Source organism: Scleropages formosus, chromosome 6, assembly GCF_900964775.1.
Source record: "Scleropages formosus chromosome 6, fSclFor1.1, whole genome shotgun sequence".
NCBI lineage: Eukaryota > Metazoa > Chordata > Actinopteri > Osteoglossiformes > Osteoglossidae > Scleropages > Scleropages formosus.
In genome coordinates, this window is record NC_041811.1 from 28,134,702 (window position 1) to 28,154,051 (window position 19,350).

A 19,350-nucleotide genomic window follows, 5' to 3' on the forward strand; every position below is an offset into this window, starting at 1 on the left:
AGTTCAACAGCAGTAGTATTAGTAAAGTTGCTGGGTCTTGTTACAAGTCTGTAGTTGTAGCAGTGTTGGTTTAGGAGATCCTTAATTTACTGTCCTGTAAACAGGGAAGCTGGACTTTGGGCAGTTTAGTGGGGTATTGACATACACTGTTCCATGACCAAATCTGTGGACCATCCCTTTGGATTTTTATGAGCTTTCCACAAGGTGCACCCTGGTAAATTCTGAAGCCTGTCTTGTGAACTTATTTAGGCTTTTCTGTGGGTGGTTATTATATAGTATATAAGTGATATCTTATACTGCCAATACACAGCCCCCTGTCAGATATGTGCCTCGTTCTCTGTCCCCAGTTCTTTGGACCCACCTGAGTCTCATGCACTGATCTGCAAACTCGGAGAAAATGCCAATTCAATCTCAAAGAATGGTATTCGAGCTGACACAGATCAAATGTTGTGTGGGTTAAAAGTATTATGGCAGGTTATGTGAATGTGTTATATTTGAGTAAATGAAAGAAATTGCTCACTGGCTGATATACACCACAAGCTGTGATATTCCTATGTCACGGCTCTTCTGAAGGCACATTTTGCAAATGTTTATGTACATGTACACAGGTATATGCATATGTACATATGTATTTATGTATGTATGTGTCTATACATTTTTATTGTTTTCAGTGCTTGTTTTTGAGGTTTTTTTTTTTTTTTTTTTTTTTTTTTTTTTTGTAATTTTTTAAAAATAGAAAAATATTTTTCAGCTCCTGTTCCTGAGATTTTTTTTCAGTGTTCGTTGTTATGTGGTTGGACTGTATGAGATCAGTTAGAAAGTCTGTTGTTCTTCTTAAAGCCCTGTATATTGATGTAATGAATATTACTGTAATGGTGGAAGAAACATCCCCATTCATTTAATTTATGAGGTCTTCTTAAACATGCTGAAAGGACTGGCAGACACTGGTGTTTCAGTTAGTTTTTTTTTTTTTGCTATGTCCTTTTCTAGCATTTGCCATTTCGAAGTTCATAAAATAGATTTAAATCTACTCACTAAAATAATGCCTGTCGTTCATCTCTTTTCTTCTCACGGTTCTTCTGTCATCTAAATGCTTCAGATGACTTATCCTGGCTACATAAAGATAGAGATTTGAGGTCATAGGTGACTATATTCTGGTGAGCAGGTCAGCCCATTGTCTTGACAGCAAGATTTCCTGTCATGCAGCTGTTTGAAGGGCTGTGGTCCCGCAGTGTTGCCATAGGCGACACGGCAGTGACTCTGCAGGGAGCTCTCACTTCCATGTGAAAGGGTGAGTTATTTTACAGACCACATTGGATTATGTGGGAAACTTTGGAGGCAGTTCAGCAATACCATGACATAAGCTATACCACTCTGAGAGAAAAGTGCTGTTGTTACTGTCTTTACGCAGTTGTTACAGTCTTTTCCTGCTTTCCAGAACTGAATGTATTTCTGAGGGTTCTGCTTATATTTTTAGGTGTCTCCAGTGTCTCACATTAAGAGAATTGTACTTGAACATGCGATGCCACAAAACACATAAGGATTCAGTCGATACAAGGCTTCTTTGTTATTCACTTTGAGGAAAACAGGACGAGAAATGCTTGGCCTTTTGAGAAATAGTATGTGATTCATGCTTTCAGAGTTTTCAGTGTGCAGGTTGGGCCATTTCTCAGGTGTAAGTAGTTGCTTACTTGGACACAAGGTGACCGTTTATGGCTATACATAGAGCAGGATGGATTGTAGTTGTTTTCCTGTATGGACAAGGTCTGTGCAAAGTCACTGGGACCCCATCAGCCTCTGCCTCACTGGGTCCCTGGAGCCGTCTGTGGCGTCTGGGTTTATCCTGACTCTAGACAGGCCCCTGCAGACCGTCTCAGCACATACTCTGCTAGTGCTCTGCATTAATGGAGGCTCCATATAGACTGAAATACAGACTGCTTTGGAGCATTTTCAAATGGCAGAAAGTCATGCAGTATCAGCATGACAATCAACAGGAGTTACATTTATAGAAAGGAAGGAAAACACTGTTACAAAGCTTGTTATTCCCACTTGTGAATGTTTATTGCCCTCCTTAGAATGTTAATGTTTATTGCCCTCCAAGGATCTAAACATTCATGATATGCTGTTAAATTGTAAAATAAGTACAAATGTGTTCAGTTTGGGCAGTTAACTTGTAGCAGGTATAAAAGCAGCCATGACATAATGGGTTAAGCACTGTTCATGGTTTGTGTTACACCATAGACTCCTGTTCTCTGACCAAATGAATGAAGACCAGCCCAGCAGCTGTAGCTGCCATCACTAGTGTAATACAGGACACTTGTGTTAAATACATAGTGCTTCACCACTCAGACTGAAGGAGAACTTTCTGTGCTATTCATCATGTCTGACTTAAAAATTAATGGTCAGTTTTAACCACAGTTATGCCAAGTGGATTATTGAAAATGCAAAAAAATTAACAGGAAGAAAATCAAGGTACTCCCAGAATGTGGCTTCTGCATGATCACTTGGAGAGCTTCCGATGGGAGGCCTGCTACTCGTACTGGGGAACCAGTGGTCTGTGCAAATCTCCTGGTTGTGTTTTATCTGGACTGCAGCTTACATGATTTTGCCTTTCCTTTTCCTTTTTTTCTGCACAAAAATTTGTAATGTTTTAAACTGAGGGAAATAACCAAAGAACCATAAATCACCGTAGCACAACCAATAACCAGTATCAGTATGAATATAATTAAATCTAAAGGGACACAAGATGCATGCTATAAAAATAAAATATTATAGCAAGATACAGACGATAACTCATCACTCCAGAGTACAGAGCCAAGATTCCTTAGTGGTCATCAACTAGGAAGGGCCATGAGGTATATGAAAATACGATAAATGTCCCAACAATGAATTACCCACATGTAATTCCTGTTGGATAGGGTTAGTGAGAATATCACAGCGTACTGCTTAAATATGAAGAATCAGCTTGGCAGAGTTTAACAGACTATAACTGTAAACCATCAGTTTGTTAAAAATGAGGTGTGTACTCAGTGAAAGACATACTGTAACTGGGAAGGTCTATACATCGTGTCAGATACTGTAGTTCATAATCAGTGAGGACTGCCCATATGAGAAACCCACCTGTGATGTCTTTGGAAGTGGTCAAATTATTAAAATATTGACTATGAGCAAGATTATTCCATGTGGCAAAAAATGACCATTGTGGCTTGTACTCCTTCGTAGATATTGGGAGTAGAAGGTAGTTACAGCTGTAAAATGTGAAAGTCCCAAGTTTGAGTCCTGCTCTTGTTGCAGCCACCTTACATTTATTCATTTAGCTGATGCTTTTCTCTAAAGCGACTTACAGTGTCAATCCACCTACAATTATTCACCCATTTGTATGGCTGGGTAACTTTTAGTGGAACAATTCAGGGTAGGTACCTTGCTCAAGCTCAAGGGTACTACAGCCAGAGGGAGGTTGAAACTTGCAACCTTTGGGTCTAAAGGCAGCTGCTCTAACCACTATGCTACCAGCTGTCCCTGCACCTTGGACCTTGATCAGGATACTTAGCCTGAATTAATACAATAAGACTACCTTGCTGTGTACATTGTATACATCATAAATCAATATAAAAGGTCCTTGTCTAACATTGTAAGGAGCATTCGACAAAGGTGACAACTAAATAAAGGTTAATAATTATACAAATAAGGGCACTGTGCAGCCTGCAACACAGCGACCAGTATGTCATGCAAAAAGGCTCGGGAAAGGCAGTTCATCAAATATATTGTACCCCACTTGGATGGCAGGACCATTTATGTGATTTGTGTTGTCGTACAGGGGGTGCGGTGGCGCAGTGGGTTGGACCACAGTCCTGCTGTCCGGTAGGTCTGGGGTTCAAGTCCCGCTTGGGGTGCCTTGCGACGGACTGGCGTCCCGTCCTGGGTGTGTTCCCTCCCCCTCTGGCCTTACGCCCCTGTGTTCCCGGGTAGGCTCCGGTTCCCCGTGACCCCGTATGGGACAAGCGGTTCTGAAAATGTGTGTGTGTGTGTGTTGTCGTACATAAGCAATATTGTGAAAAAAGGGCACTATGCTGGAGAATGCGAATACACTGACCATCTCATGTTACATGCAAATAATTTAGTAATGATGAAAGTGGAAGTTAATTACCGCACTGCTGTTTTTGTTATTGCCTTGCTTTTATATAAATGTGGCTATATAATCCGTGGTTATATTTTTTTAATAATTCTAAGACTGGCTAGCTGTTTTTTGCTGTTGTTCATGGCCTTTGAAGTTCTGTTCTGTATGGTGATAGGCTATGGTCACACACACACACACACACACACACACACACACATTTTCAGAACCGCTTGTCCCAGACAGGGTCGCGGGGAACCGGAGCCTACCCAGCAACACAGGGCGTAAGGCCAGAGAGGGAGGGGACACACCCAGGACGGGACGCCAGTCCGTCACAAGGCACCCCAAGCAGGACTCAAACCCCAGACCCACGGAGAGCAGGACTGTGGTCCAACCCACTGCCCCCCGACGGCTATGGTCACAATCTACAATTTTTCTGCTGAGGCTATTGATGAAGCTATTTGGAAAATAAATAAGTTGTCTTTCACTTAAGTAAAGTGTTCCATTATAACTATGTCCACCAAGGAGAACAAACTTGTGTTTTTTAAACTGGTTGTTCTTTAATAGTTAAATATGATATTTAAATATTTTCTTTCCATGGTTTTTATGTTACCACAGATATTGACAATATTAGCTTTTGTTCATGCCTACTGAGATAGGGGATCTGTGCGAGACGGTTTACATCTAAGGAGACACTTGGGACAAGGGACACTGCCACTGTTGGCTCTAAGGGACACTGTTCATAACAAATGGTATCGACACTTTGTGACAGATGGCTCATTTTCAGTCACAGCTGACATTTGTTGGGAGATGGTTAATATACAGTGAGGAATGGGGGAGTGGTGGCGCAGCAGGTTTAGCTGGGGCTTGCGCTCTGGTGGGTTTGTGGTTTGAGTCCAGCTTGGGGTGCCTTGCAACAGCCTGGCGTCCCATCCTGGGTGTGTCCCCTCCAGCTTTGTACCCTGTCTTGCCAGGTTAGGCTCTGGTTTTTCACGACCCTGCTTGGGAGAAGCGGTTTCAGACAGTGTGTGTGATATATAGAGGACACATTACTAGTACAGTCTTTGTCTTTTGAATGGGAAGAACTTCTGCTTGTGTAAGATGTCACACATGGTCGTGCCATTGGGTGTGAACCCCTAACCAGAATGGCTTTTCACCTCAAGTGAAAACTGGACCCACTAAATGAGTGGCAGAGAATTCATAACTTTCAGCTGGTAGACTGGTGGTTTTCAAAAACATGTTTTGTTAGATGTGTGATAATTAATGTCAGTGGTAAATATGTTAATGTCTCTGTCTTTCATCCTAAAAGCATTTGATATCTTTGAAAGTACAAGTTGCTAACAAGTCGATGGCCTATTTGTTCTGGCCGGCAGTTTAAACTCAGGAGTGCTCCTGTTGGGTATACTATTAATAAGTTTAGGATTACAGACTGCAAACTGCATCAATATGAGTCCTAGTGCAATGAGCTTCTCTCTCAATCCCTTTAGACACTTGGCACAATCTGTGGCACCATGGAACATGGTGTTTGGAGGCATTTCCTGTTCTTGAATCCTGCCTTCACCTCTCCACCTCTCTTCATAGAAAGCACACAGCCTCTGGAAATCATAATGTAATGATTAGTTGAAGGCTGTGGGTCTTCAAAGTGCTACTAGATATTGATAAAATATACGTACCTCCTTCATGCCAAGTCTGTCATTTTAACACACATACACACAGGCATGTATGTTTCAATGCAAGTGTCTGTTTCAGTGATGTGACATTCAGTTTATTAAGTCTGATAGTTGGCTCTTAATGGTCATCTCTTTTGTTTAGTGGTCGTTTGGTGATGTACACTGGGAGAACCGCAGGAAACATGGGAAACATCGTGCTTTGTGTTAGGTAAATGTAGGGAGGCAGGAGTGGGTCTGAGTTTTGGTGGTCAAAGCTGTAGGTATAACCCTGTGAGAAAGAAGTGTATGTTGATTGGAAGTTGATTTGCATGTCTGTGTGTTACGTCTAGTAGGGGAAGTTTGTAATGCACTTTGCCATTTCTCCCCTTTTGTGCAATGAAATTACCCAGACAATCATCAGAATCATTACATTTATTGCACAAATTTAATTTCTGCCAAATATATTATGGGTAACGTTGTTTGGTTTTGTATTTCATTGATGTGTTCTGTACATTTTATACTCATACGCCCATTATTGTGCTGTCTTACGCTGGTTCTTTTATGACTTTTTGAATTTCTGTTGTTTGCTTTTTCACCCAAAAGCAACCTGGCCCGTTGTACTCGCACAAAACATTAACAGAAAACAAAAGAATGAAATGCTTGCTCACTTATTTGCTGTCATGCACATGTACACATGCGTAAATATTCACTTCCCACTCGCACAGACTTACAAAAACTGCTGCACAAAGGCAATCGCACAAATACACATGTACAGGCAAACTCAAAGTCTCACAAACTCATACACAAATGTGACTTAGTCACACACACAGACACAATTTAATTGTGCTAGATGTGGGCCTTAGTAAATCCGGCAGTACAATTAATCATTTGTCCAAACAGCCCCATACATTTTACTTGGTCTTGATATATGGAAGTTGTTTCATTTTGCAATTGGCTTAGTATAATCAACATCATTCATTTTTTATTTGTGGTAGTTGGAGTTGTAGATTATTACACCATTTAAAAAAAACACTTCAGTATGAAATCAAACAGTAAGATCACTATGGTTAATGCTTTTGTTTTGCTTCGCCAGATTTGGAAAAGATACTGTTCATTTCTACAGTTTATCAGCACACTGAGCAGAAAAGAACCCACCAAGATGATGGTTTTCTTACTAACTTCTAACACAGGTTGGCAGATGAACAGATTTGGACAATTGCTTGTTTATGGTGTTAAAAATGATTTAATACTTATCAGTAAATTGTCTATCGGCTGAATGAATGAAGAGATTCAGAGAGGAATAACAGGGTAAGGAAAATATAAGCTTTTGGCCTTTTTACTACAGCAGTTCCGCTGGATTCCTCTTCCTCTCCATGGGTAGTTTGCGAAAGCAGAGGATGGCAGCAGAGGTGCTAGCGTTTGCCTTTCATGCTGCGTCTCAAGGGCACACGAGGCATTCGGTTGCCAGGAGCCCCCAGCTGCTGCATCACAGACAAATGTGTAGTGGTCAGGTGTAGGTTTAGAGCTGTGAGGTTGATGCAGCCTATGAGATCCATTCAAAACTGTTACACTTCAGTACCTGCTTTTTCCTGAGTCTTGTGTATCTGGGATCCAGAAAGAAAATAAAAAATTAGAAAAATGGTTTCTTTTACACCCTAAGCCATCACTTACTTCCAGTTGCATATTTGTTCATGGTAGATATACGTACCTTGTAATTCACAGTTAACTTCTTTCAAGGCTTACTTCTATCAAAGGTTCAGTCTCTCCCTCAACATGGAGGCTGTCGACACTGACTGGGAGGTCATATATACCTCCTCCCTGTCAAGTAGCAAGTGGGTCAAGAAGGAGGGATGTCTACAGAGAAGAGCTGTCGCAGTCAGTGTGCTCAGTGGTACCTACCCTGAGTCACGAATTAGCAGACTTGTGGGATGAAATTTCATTCTCTGGTTGTGCAGCTCTTTCAGTGTGTTGAGCACACCCTTTGTTTTACTCATGCATATGGTACAGCAGTGATTCCTCACCTTACTGTTAATTTCCATCTCACAACTTGTCCACACACCGCAGTCATCAGTAAGATCTTGTCCTGTCTTCACTACCAGCATAACGTTAGGTTCTGGTGGGAAATAGCAAATGTGTGTTTTACAGCCCTAGAACATACCTCCAGGTAACTAGAAATTAAACGGCTGAATTATTTGGAACAGGGAGCTGAAAATGTCAAGTTGCTTTTTAATTCCAAGAAAAACATAGCATTTATTTTGTGTCTCAGATTTCTAGATTACTCTGTTCAGAGGAAGGGGAAAATAACCTTATTTTTGTCAGGGACATTTTGCCAACACCATTCTACTGAAACGTTAATCCATACCATAACCTGCTGCCTTGAACCAAAATTATTATTTATTATTTTTTCTGCTCCCCCTCTTTTCCTCTTTGTGTCCTTTTCCTTCCTATGGCTTCCCCAGGTGGAGTGGCTAAAGAACGAGGAGCTCATTGATCCAGCAGACGATCGGAATTTCTATATCACAATTGATCACAACCTGATCATCAAGCAGGCTCGTCTGTCAGACACAGCCAACTACACATGCGTGGCCAAGAATATTGTGGCTAGAAGGAGGAGTACCACAGCTACTGTTATTGTCTATGGTGAGAATGGCCTGCTCCTGAGTCTGTACTTAATGTCCACCACTGTTACTACCACCTACCCTCACTATAAATTCCCCTTTTTAGCATGAACACTTGAAGTAGAGATTTGTGTAGTCTGTGTTCAGATGCATGGAAGACCTCAGGTGTGAAATCTTTCACAAAAAAAGCTATCCCTCCCTTCCATTATGTAGCCTTGTTTCATTCAACCACGCACAAAAGGTGCAGGAGTTGTGAGAAACCTATTGACATGTCAGGTGACCCATAGAGAGAGATTCTTTTGTACTTTGGGGACACTATCCTTGTTGTCTCCTTGCAATATAAACCTTTTTTTCACTTTATGTGTAGATACCATATGCAGCACCACCCATAATGATATTCACTTTATTAGATACCTGCTATAACTCTATGTCTCTTTCTTTCTTGTGTCCTCTACCCTCTTTCATGCAGTGAATGGTGGATGGTCCACCTGGACTGAATGGTCAGTGTGTAGCAGCCGCTGTGGACGTGGGTACCAGAAGCGCACACGTAGCTGCACCAACCCTGCCCCCTTGAATGGGGGGGCCATCTGTGATGGCCAAGCTGTCCAGAAGCTAGCCTGTACCTCCCTTTGTGCAGGTAAAAGGGGTGGACACTAGACAGAGACACTGTAAGGCACAGCTCATCCCACTTATTCATTTAGCTGACACTTTTCTCCAAAGCAACTTACAGTGTTTAGGTTGCAATGATTTATACAGCTGGGTCATTTTACTGGAGCAATTTTTTTGGGTAAGTACATTGCTCAAGGGTGCTACAGCCAGAGGTAGGGATCAAACTTGAAACCTTTGGATCCAAAGGAAGTAGCTCTGACCACTACACTACTAGCTGTCCCTCTCATACTTCCTCACCAAGTATGCAAACAAGCAGATATTGTACAATAGCTTGAACAGATGTGCAAACAGACAATATAACCATGTGTTACGCTGCAAGTATTTGACTTTGGCTCTGTTAATTGCTCTCACACTCCATACCTTACACCCCTCTGTCCCCCACAGTGGATGGCCTGTGGACAGAGTGGAGTAAGTGGTCTACCTGTGGCACAGAATGTACTCACTGGCGGAGGAGGGAATGCAGTGCCCCCGCACCCAAGAACGGGGGCAAAGACTGCGAGGGCGTGCTGCTGCAGGCCCAAAATTGCACCGACGGACTGTGCATGCAGAGTGAGTAGCCTTCCTGATCCTCTTCATCCCTCACTGTTATGAGCTCTACTCTTTCACTTTCTTTGGCGAAATACATGTGACTTGCACTGTACATTTTGCAGGTGGTGAAATAATGTCCTGCCATGTATCCTGTAATGATTACATAAATGTGCAAGTGGTTAGCTGCAAGGTGTGGTAATGAAACATAACGCTAAGAATGAGGTCACCACATAGCCATTACATGCACTAACTCTCCTGGATGGATCCCATGTTCACAAGTTACATATAGTCAAAAGATTATAATAAATTAATAGAACATATTATTACTTGGCATATATGATTGCTGTGATTCTGACAAAGGTATTGGTGCCCATGCGTGCTGTTTTCTGGAGAAGGCAATTATAGTTGTTGACAAGCAGATAAGAGTGTTTTACAGCTTTTTTCAAAACCTTTTAAAAGAGGTTGCAAGAAACATCTTCACAGCCTTCTGTGGGAGTTGCGAGCAATCGTTCCATTCATCTTTGTTTTGCTCTGAAATGCGTAACAATACCCAAACCAGTCGTGGTGAGGGTGGAGAGGGGCTGTAGGCGGAGAGAGGCTCTTTATGAGATATGTTTTCCTCCCATTGTGTAGAAAAGCTTATTTTCTGCCTTTCATTTAGCCTATATTCTGGAATGCAGAGGCCTGGTTTCTCTCTCCCTGCTGGATACATTTCTTCTCTTCTGTAGTGGTGTTTGCTGTGTTCATCTTTCTTAGCATAGTCCTGCAGGACCAGCGGTTGTTTTTACTTTCTCCTCTGATTGCAAACATGGGAGTACTTTAAATGCGAATGAGAGATTACTGTGATTTAGTTAAATGATCCAAGCACATAGCTATAAGCCCTCTGTAGTTGTTTCATCTACGAAACTCCTGTGTTTCCACCACATGCTGCATGTTGCACCTGTTCCCAGACACAGACGTGAAGGCCGCACAAGTAATAGGGACTGGAAGGGTGGAAGCGCTGCTATTCCACTCACCCCAAACATTGCAAAGAAAACCTTCATGTATGGACCGGAACTGTATATGAAAAGCTTGATGACAGTGGCATTTACTGAGAATACTATGAATACATCAGTACAGTACTGTGAATAACAGGTTTGTAGCATATAATATTGTTTGTATGTCGGCTGAAAGAAATAAATGTTGTGGGTTCAGGTTGTGGGGGCGCGGTGGCGCAGTGGGTTGGACTAGGTCCTGCTCTCTGTTGGGTCTGGGGTTTGAATCCCGCTTGGGGTGCCTTGTGACGGACTGGCGTCCCGTCCTGGGTGTGTCCCCTCCCCCTCCAGCCTTATGCCCTGTGTTGCTGGGTTAGGCTCCAGTTTCCTACGACCCTGTATGGGACAAGTGGTTCAGACAATGTGTGTGGTTCAGATTGTGTCTCCTTTATGGAGTGTTTGTGCAGACCAGTGTTACTGGTCTCCTCAAGGCCCCATGCTGTAGCCTTTCTTGCCTGCCTGCCTTCCAGTACGGCTGTGAAAACTGACTGCTGGCAGCACATACATGATCTGTTTGAGGATGCCATCTTAATCTTTCTTACCAGTTTTGGCTGCATTGAGCTGGACACCGAGCTGAAGTAACGCAGTTGGCTGTGGTGAAGGCTCTCTTCTGCTGCAAGAACTGGTGGCAGGGAACATAACTGTTATGTTGGGTTGAGATGAATAGTTTATAAAATATCAAACTCCAGATGATAGAGATTTAGTTCCATTTCCTCTGATTGATTCTCTGTGAGTTAAAAGGGTGAAGCTGGTTATGTCTGCACTAATGATACTTTCCATGCACACTTAGGCGATCTCTGTGCCCTCTAAAAGCCCATATTATTGAAAATATGATTGTGAATATGATATGTGTGCCATTTGAACTCCCCTCATCTGCAAAGGACTCCATCACCCTTTGAGATCAGTGCTCTTCTCCTCATGTAACATCCTGCAAGAGAAGATGTACAGCAAAAATTATACTGCAGTCTGTAACTTTGAAGTCCCTGAAGCCAGCAATATTTTTTCATATTCTCTGTCCAAGAGCTCATGTATTAGTCAGTTTTCAGTAACTGTGTTCCTTTCACTTATTCATTTCTTTAGTTTGGTATCTTTTGTAGTTTCCTAGATTTATCAGAGCATTCTTTACATATAAATAAAACTGACAAATCTCAATTTTTTTGCAATTTATATTGTACTGATACTTATTTGCTTTTCGATGTTCAAATATTAAACTGAAAATGAGCTGTTTTGAGGATCGCCAATAGCCATTACATGATTTTGGGCAGCTCTTGATTTCTTACCAAAAGTTTTAGTGAAAAAAGAAGACTCTGAAATACATTTGACCTTTGCAGTTTTATTTCTGCTCTGTGCAGTAGATTATACATGAGCTTTGGAAACTCAAGACAGATGGCATTTTCTTCAAGTATTGATTTACACAAACAGACAGGCACACAAAGATACAATGGATAAAGACATTTTTAATAGACATATTAAATGCATAAGTGTGATGGCTATCAGACTGTGTTAGTTTCACTTCTCCAAGATGGTTCTTCCAGCTCCATGTCTTTCAGAGTTGATTTTCTGAATGCAGCCATCGATCAGCCCATTAAGTTTCCTGTGATATGTCACTGGCTGTCCGTGCAGCACTTAGGGTCCCTCTCTATTTGGGCGACTGCTTTTTGTCTTGTGCAGTTTGTTGTTTTTGTGTTTCAGGCATACTTGTTGTATGCAATGTATATGTGTGGTTTTAAATTTTGTGTGATCCTGCTCAGTGCTCATTGTGCCATTCTTTTTTCCCCTATGGTAATAGCAATGTTTCCTGCTACTTGAGTACACCTGCAGGTACAGGATGTAGCTTGGTACAAATGTTGACCCAGTACTTGAATGTATGCTCACAGGCACACACATATAGACACATTATAGAAAAGACTTTGGACGAGATAGAGCATAGCTCGCTGGTTCACAAGAGAGGAGCTTTTTTTTATTGGTTTAATAAACAGCAGAGGGTCACAACGGCATACAGATAGAGACAATATGCCATTTCTTTGCCAAATATCTAAGAGTAGTTAGTCTACGTACCATAACGTCATCAAGAGAGGAGTTAGGGTTATGATTTAAAAAGAGAATAGCTGCGGAGAAATCCCATTTTTCTTGGATCGTTGCATGTTCCGTAGTCCTGTAAGCTTGTATTTCATCACAGAGAGAGAGGAGCTTTCTTGTGCTAAAATCTCAGTAGTTACAGGGAGAAGAGGCCACTTTTCAGCCAATAGTGTGTAAGCACTGTTATCCAGCTGACCTAGGACTGTTGATCATTGCAAATGAATCAGTTTTATTTTGTCATTACTGCTAATGAAGCTTTAACATCTTTCCAGTAGATGGACAGAGGTCCCAAATTTATCTGCAAATAAGTACAAGTAGGTTTAATCAAGAAGATTTTTTGTACACAATTGTAATTCATGCAATTGTTAATTCCTTTTTGTTTTGAGTATTTCATCTCGCCTGCCTTCCTTCTCTTAAAGGTTCATTTTATCAGATGTCCACTGAGCCTAAAGCCAAGAGTGATATTGGACTTCCATGTGAGTTGTTTAATTGCTCATTTGTTTCTGTCTTTGTGCCATTGGCATCTCTGTTCCTTTGAATTCCCATTCTGCTTCTAGTTTCTTTTTGTTTCCTGCGCGTTTCCTGTTCCCTGGGGTCTTGCTGTTTCTTGGTGGTTGATCTTAGAACTTGCAGCTGATGCAGCTGTTTCTCACCATGGTTCTACCACACAGCAGTGACCTCTCAGGAAAGAATTCAGCTCTGTCTGCAGCTACAGACATTACTGCAGTGCGTGATTGACTGAGTGCAAAAGGACACATTTAGATTGTATTCTCTAAGTTTTCCCATATATTTTCAATATAAATATTCAGTTTGGGTGGGATTTCAACATGATCGAACCAAGGGAAATCTCAGACCCAGTATCACCAATGTGTCAGTTTCTGGTCCAATACGGTGGAGGCATGGGGTGGGGGATAGCTCACAGACTGAGGGACCAGGGTGTGATGTTGCACAATTTATACTGTAGCCCAGCTTTTGAAAAGTCATTTCTCAATTCATGTTCCAAATGTCAAGTGTATTGTCAAGATTGTGGGTGATCCTGGCAATGACCTCTTTATGAAGAATGGATGAATGTACACTTGTAGTTAATGCTGCCCTCTGGTGGCTTCTCGGTGAAAATTATTTGCAGGTGCTTAGACTAAATATGAGTCATTTAAAATTTTTCTTTATTTACTATTACTTTTAAACTTTTTTTTTCAATCCAGAATTGTGTTATGTTTTCTTTTCTGTATTCTGGATTTTTCTTTCTATTTTCCTGCCTTTAATTGCATCAAGCACCTATACACCACCAGCGAATAGCATTGCATCTTCGAGAAGGAGAAATTTATTGTGTGCCTGATTTATAGTTTAAAACATATATGCAGTTAACACTGTAACATTTCTATACCCTGTTGATTCTTGGGTGCACTGCAACACTGCAACTGAACTGTACAATTGAGCCATGCTCTCAGACTCTATTTTGTAAGATTGTTGTCCGTAACTTAGTAAGTGTTCTGTACCCCGGCTGTTGTGTGGTAACAGCCAGATATCTCTGGGCATCCCAGCTGCTGTAACCATTTGTCGGACAATGGCTGTCTTTCAGTTGACTCTTACATGGACTCAGTTAAACCAGTATTTTTGCACTGTTAGTCCTCTGACACAGCAGGACCTTACTGAAAGCCATGAACATGCTGCAACACGTCAGTGCGATTTTCCGGGACGGCAACATTTGGCTGTAAGGAATGGCAGCCGTGTTAGTATACTGATTGTTTACCAGAATCACTATATTATTTCTGTTCCCATGAATAAGGAACGGGCAGGAAAACAGGTTATTATCGAAATGGCAAGAGAAATAAACTGAAACATCTCTTTCTAAGTTGGAGAATAGCAGTAGAAATTCTTTTTTTTTTCCAGCCCTGTGATCATGCAGGAGCTCTGCAGTTGTTACAGTATTCCATTTTTCTCCAATTTGCTCTCTGGGTTTGAATGTTAGAGTGCACCTGCACCAGCATTTTCTTTAATTAAAGTTTTCTATCATTTGGATTTGTGGTTTGGGAAGCAGTGCACTGGTTATGAAAACTAGACTTGAAAGTCTTTTCATATAAGATTAAATTAAACATACTGGAGCAAAAAAAAAAAAATGTGAATTTAATTGAAACCAAAATGAAATTTAAATTAATTGGACATATTGAAAAGAAGCTCTACATGTATGCATGTGTGTGCGCGCACACAATATCCAAGCGTTATTTTCTACTTGCCTGCCAGACGTTTCAGGTGTCTGTACTGCAAGAATCTTGCCTTTAATGTATGCCTCAAAGTTAACAATTTTCTAACTATTATATTCACAACTAACCACCTCCACCTAGCATAATGGCTGCTCTTCCATATTAATATCCTTCAGAGTGATCTCAGTGTTGAAGGTGACACCTTCTCCTGATCTAGATGTCCAGTAAGCAGGTAAGGGCCTGTGGTTGGGCCTGCTCTTTACCTCAGCCTTTCCACCTCCCTCCAGCTGCCCCCAGCACAGACGACATGGCACTCTACGTGGGCATTGTCATTGCTGTCATCATGTGCCTCGTCATTTCTGTCATTGTGGCACTCTTTGTGTACCGCAAGACCCACCGTGACTTTGACTCCAACATCGACTCTTCTGCCCTCAATGGAGGATTTCAGCCAGTCAGCATCAAGACAACTCGAACAGGTGAGCAGAGGCTGTGGACCACCTGATCCTCTTAGCAGTAACTCTAAGACACGGAGTGGTGGAAACCAGAGCACACTGAAGTAGGAGCAGGAGCACCTGCTGGTGCTTGAAGGAGTTTACATTTTACCAGATATCCTAGAGAGATAGATAGCAGCAATTCCTGAACTGGTCCCTAATATGATGATGAGCAGCAACAGAAAGAAGTGTGTGAAGCACAACGCTGATGGCCACGTAGTAATTTGGTGCTTGTTAGGCTCATTAGCAGTGTAATAAGGTCCTTTACAACTCAAGCAGTTCAGAAGGATGTGAAACAACCCTATGCTGTAATTTGTATGCTCGGACACAACCCTTTGATTCAATTTCTCCATATGCGATGTACAATGACTGTAATGGCGTTATGGTCTAAGTGCCTTACATCTCTCTCGCCTCCTGCAGCAGAGCTTCTGACAGCTCCCCCAGACCTAACTTCGGCAGCAGCCATGTACCGCAGCCCTGTATACGCACTCCATGATGTGTCGGACAAGATTCCCATGACCACCTCGCCACTGCTTGACCCTCTGCCCAACCTGAAAATAAAGGTTTACAATTCATCTGGCCTGGTCACACCACAGGAGGAGTTCTCTGACTTGAGTTCCAAGTTTTCCCCGAAGCCCACACATGCGCTTCTGGATGCCGAGACCATGAATCTCCGTAACCAAAGCCTGGCTCGAACCGGCGACCCCTCCTGCACCGCCCTAGGGTCCTTCAACTCACTGGGAGGACATCTCATTGTGCCCAACTCAGGTTGGCATTGTGGACGGCTATGAAGCATGTGTGAGCTTGTGTCAGCGAGAGAGACTGTAGTCTTTGTGACACTTTAATAACAGTGGTTCTTGCTGCACATATGCAGTTCAGTCACAAGTGCAGAAACCCCTCTAATGCAGCCATTAGGAGCTCCAAGGTCAAGGGATGGTAAATGTGACAGCACAGCATGCATCTTTTTTCAGTACTGCTGATCACAGTCGAACCCCTGCACTCCCAGATAACCTGCCTGTCGTTATGAGCTGTGCAGAGAAGTCCTTCATGAGTTATTCAGGAGCAGAATATTTTTAAGGATAATCTTGTGCTGGATGCAGATCAGAACTCTCTCCACGTAACTGTCACGGACGGAGTGCACAGCTCAGCCACGGTGCCCCGACGACGCAGGTGGCTGCTTCTGTACTCTGGCTGAGGAACAGAGAAGCTGAGCTGGCCTGAATAGGCAAGCTGCATCATGAGAAACCTAGCTGTGGTGGTGCAGTAATTGCCTGCATTTCCCCGTGCAGCTGGGTACACTGTGGGTAAAGTGTCTCCAGCAAATTAAACTTAGAGCGCTTTAAAAAGTGCCGTAATTCCACCTGTAAATGGATTTCTGTGCTCTGCTGATCAGTTTGAAAAGCGGTGATTCTTACAGCATTGTAGCCTGTGGGATTCCACTATTATAGACTTGTAGCAGTAGCACATCTTTCAGAGCACAGCCGTCATTCCTTGAAGAAACAGAAAGGAAAACTAGTCTTGATGAAGAACCAGAGCTCCCTGAGGTCCATTCCTCTGCAGACTGTACACACACAATGACACAGCACAGGGGACTCAGGTTTGCTCCAGCAGAGAGCAGGACGCAGTAGGATATATATGTGTATACACACACACACACACACACACACACACACAGAGCTGGGAGGTAAAGCACTCACCACATCACCGACTGAAAAGCAGGAGAATGAGACCAAACAGCATTCACGAGAAAGATAGCTGATAATTGACAAAGGGATTCTGCACAAACTTGAAAAACGTTAAATTTCTTCTTTCTTTTTTTTTGCTTACTAATTGTAATGTTTCCCTTTTTCACATCACTTTTCATTCTACAGGAGTGAGTTTGCTGGTGCCAGCAGGAGCTATCCCTCAAGGCAGGGTGTATGAGATGTTTGTTACGGTCCACAGGAAGGAGGCCATGAGGTAATACATACGGCTTTTCAGCAAATGTCATTCTCACATCCTGCATCACTGCTGCAGGTCTTGTTGGGTCACCGTGTCTTGGAAGTTTTCAAACCAACTGCACCCTTCATCGGTTCAACAAGAAGTTATTGAAATGTATAACAAGTAATTTATTTAGTTTTTTCCATGTTCTTACTACTCATATGTCACCTTCCAGTATCTGGAATGAAGGATCTAGGATCTAGATGGGAGGACTGTCTGATAAACATTCAGATGTTTCCCTGATGTAACACATTACATTAGGAGAAGGGGGGTTGTCTCTTAAAGAAATAGAAATGAACTAACAAACTGATTCTTTGTTGAATTCAGTGATAAAAGACACTAAATGACCAGCTTGTGGCTGTTCTTTATATTTGAACTGCTGGACCTCAGTGCTCTTCAGTGTAATTTGGACCAGCATTCACTGCAGTGTGAAACTATGCTGGCCTGTGCGGAGATGAATGTATCGATCGTGCTGCTCCACACAGACCCTCAGTAGAAGGCACACAGACGATCCTGAGTCCAGTGGTGAGCTGCGGGCCCCTAGGTGCCCTCCTGACCCGCCCTGTCGTTCTCACCATGCACCACTGTGCAGAGGCTTTCAGTCAAGACTGGCACATCCAGCTGAAGAACCAGGTGTCCCAGGGTCAGTGGGAGGTGAGTTCCTTCCAGCAACTCAAACCCTACCAAGAGTGTTGGGACCTCTGGCCTAGTCGGAAATTAGTCTCTTGTAGCCTTCCCAAGGTCTGTGGATCCAAGTACTGCTTCGGAGTTGTGTATGTTTGTGTACATATGTGTGTCTGAATATTAGTAAGAGTTATGAGCACTGATTTATGAGCTCAGCTGGAGGGATCAAGAAAACCACAAACTTCTGGTGTGGTTCAGTGAACAGAAAAGAAAGTCAATTAAAGATATTGATTGCCCACAAACAGTTACCAAGGAACACATTTTACATGCCCCCCCAGGCTCAGCAAGGCACAGGTCCAGCTGGTGTGTGCAGGGCAGCTTCTCTGTCAGCAGGATGTGAACAGCGTTGATGATCTGTGCGCCTCCAGGCGTCGCTGTAAACATGTTCCCAACTGCCCTCCCTTCTGGTACTGTCTGTAACGGCAATGATTACCGATACAGCAGCACACAAGCTGCTCTGCCATAACTCCCATGGAACTGCTGCACAGTGCAGCTCACACCACACACACCTGGCTGTCCGTGCGGCCTGAGAGCCAGCCATGATGTCCAGTTTCCACTTTAAGTGCGTGCTGGAAATTGCTACTGCCAGCCAGGCCTGATATTCCAACTCACAAAAAGAAGTGGATGCTCTGGTTCTTCGGTCTAAGAGCTCTTCAGTGGGTTCTGAACTGAGTCCCAGACAGAAGGTCAGACTCAGCAGGTGCTCCTTTCCATCCTGGACATGATGCAAGAAATTGGTTCTGTAAACTAAGCTGCCGTCACATCCAGCACCCTGGCAACAGAGTTAAGAGCCTCTACCCACCTCCCCCGAGCTTCATGAGATGTTCACTGTGCAGTTAAAAAAAAAAAAGTGTGACCTTGTCTCAAGCTGTCAGCCTGGAAGTTTTTGCTCCTCAAACTTGTCATGAACCTCTTTTGCAAAAGCTTCAAAATGCAGACAGAAGATGAGAGCGCAGCAGTAATTCACAGTTATGGAACTGTGTTTTTCTCACTGTGACAAATTCTGCACAAACTAAGAAAGGATGCGGAGCAATACCGATTATACAAAAACATAACAACTGATTATGGCTTATAGCTGCCAGTGCTGTGCACAGCAGTATCCTCTGGAGATGGATGGTAGGTTTATATTACCTCCATAGATTAGCTTTCTGTTGCAGTGTTGGCAGTACTATCGATTTTGCGCACATAACCTATATCGCTCCCCCCACCCCCACACAGCTGACAGGCTGTGTTACAGCACAAAGACTTCCTGAAGAAGCCTGGAGCTGGTGCTGTTTCACTTCGCACAGTGTGTACTTAGCTG

The 19,350-nt window shown here is 42.7% G+C and overlaps 1 protein-coding gene across 4 annotated transcripts in view; it reads left to right on the forward strand.

Annotated features, from left to right (window-relative positions):
- Window positions 1–19,350, forward strand: part of unc5cb (unc-5 netrin receptor Cb) — a 77,171-nt gene that overhangs the window by 53,024 nt on the left and 4,797 nt on the right. Inside the window, exons 5-12 of one of the 4 annotated variants that reach the window (XM_018753215.1) lie at window positions 8,223–8,403; window positions 8,851–9,018; window positions 9,435–9,599; window positions 13,111–13,167; window positions 15,180–15,368; window positions 15,804–16,151; window positions 17,255–17,342; window positions 17,849–18,017. In XM_018753215.1, coding sequence (XP_018608731.1) covers window positions 8,223–8,403; window positions 8,851–9,018; window positions 9,435–9,599; window positions 13,111–13,167; window positions 15,180–15,368; window positions 15,804–16,151; window positions 17,255–17,342; window positions 17,849–18,017 — 1,365 coding nt within the window. The remainder of the gene's footprint in view (window positions 1–8,222; window positions 8,404–8,850; window positions 9,019–9,434; window positions 9,600–13,110; window positions 13,168–15,179; window positions 15,369–15,803; window positions 16,152–17,254; window positions 17,343–17,848; window positions 18,018–19,350) is intronic. The other 3 variants (XM_018753222.1, XM_018753228.1, XM_018753236.1) reach the window with 3 other exon arrangements.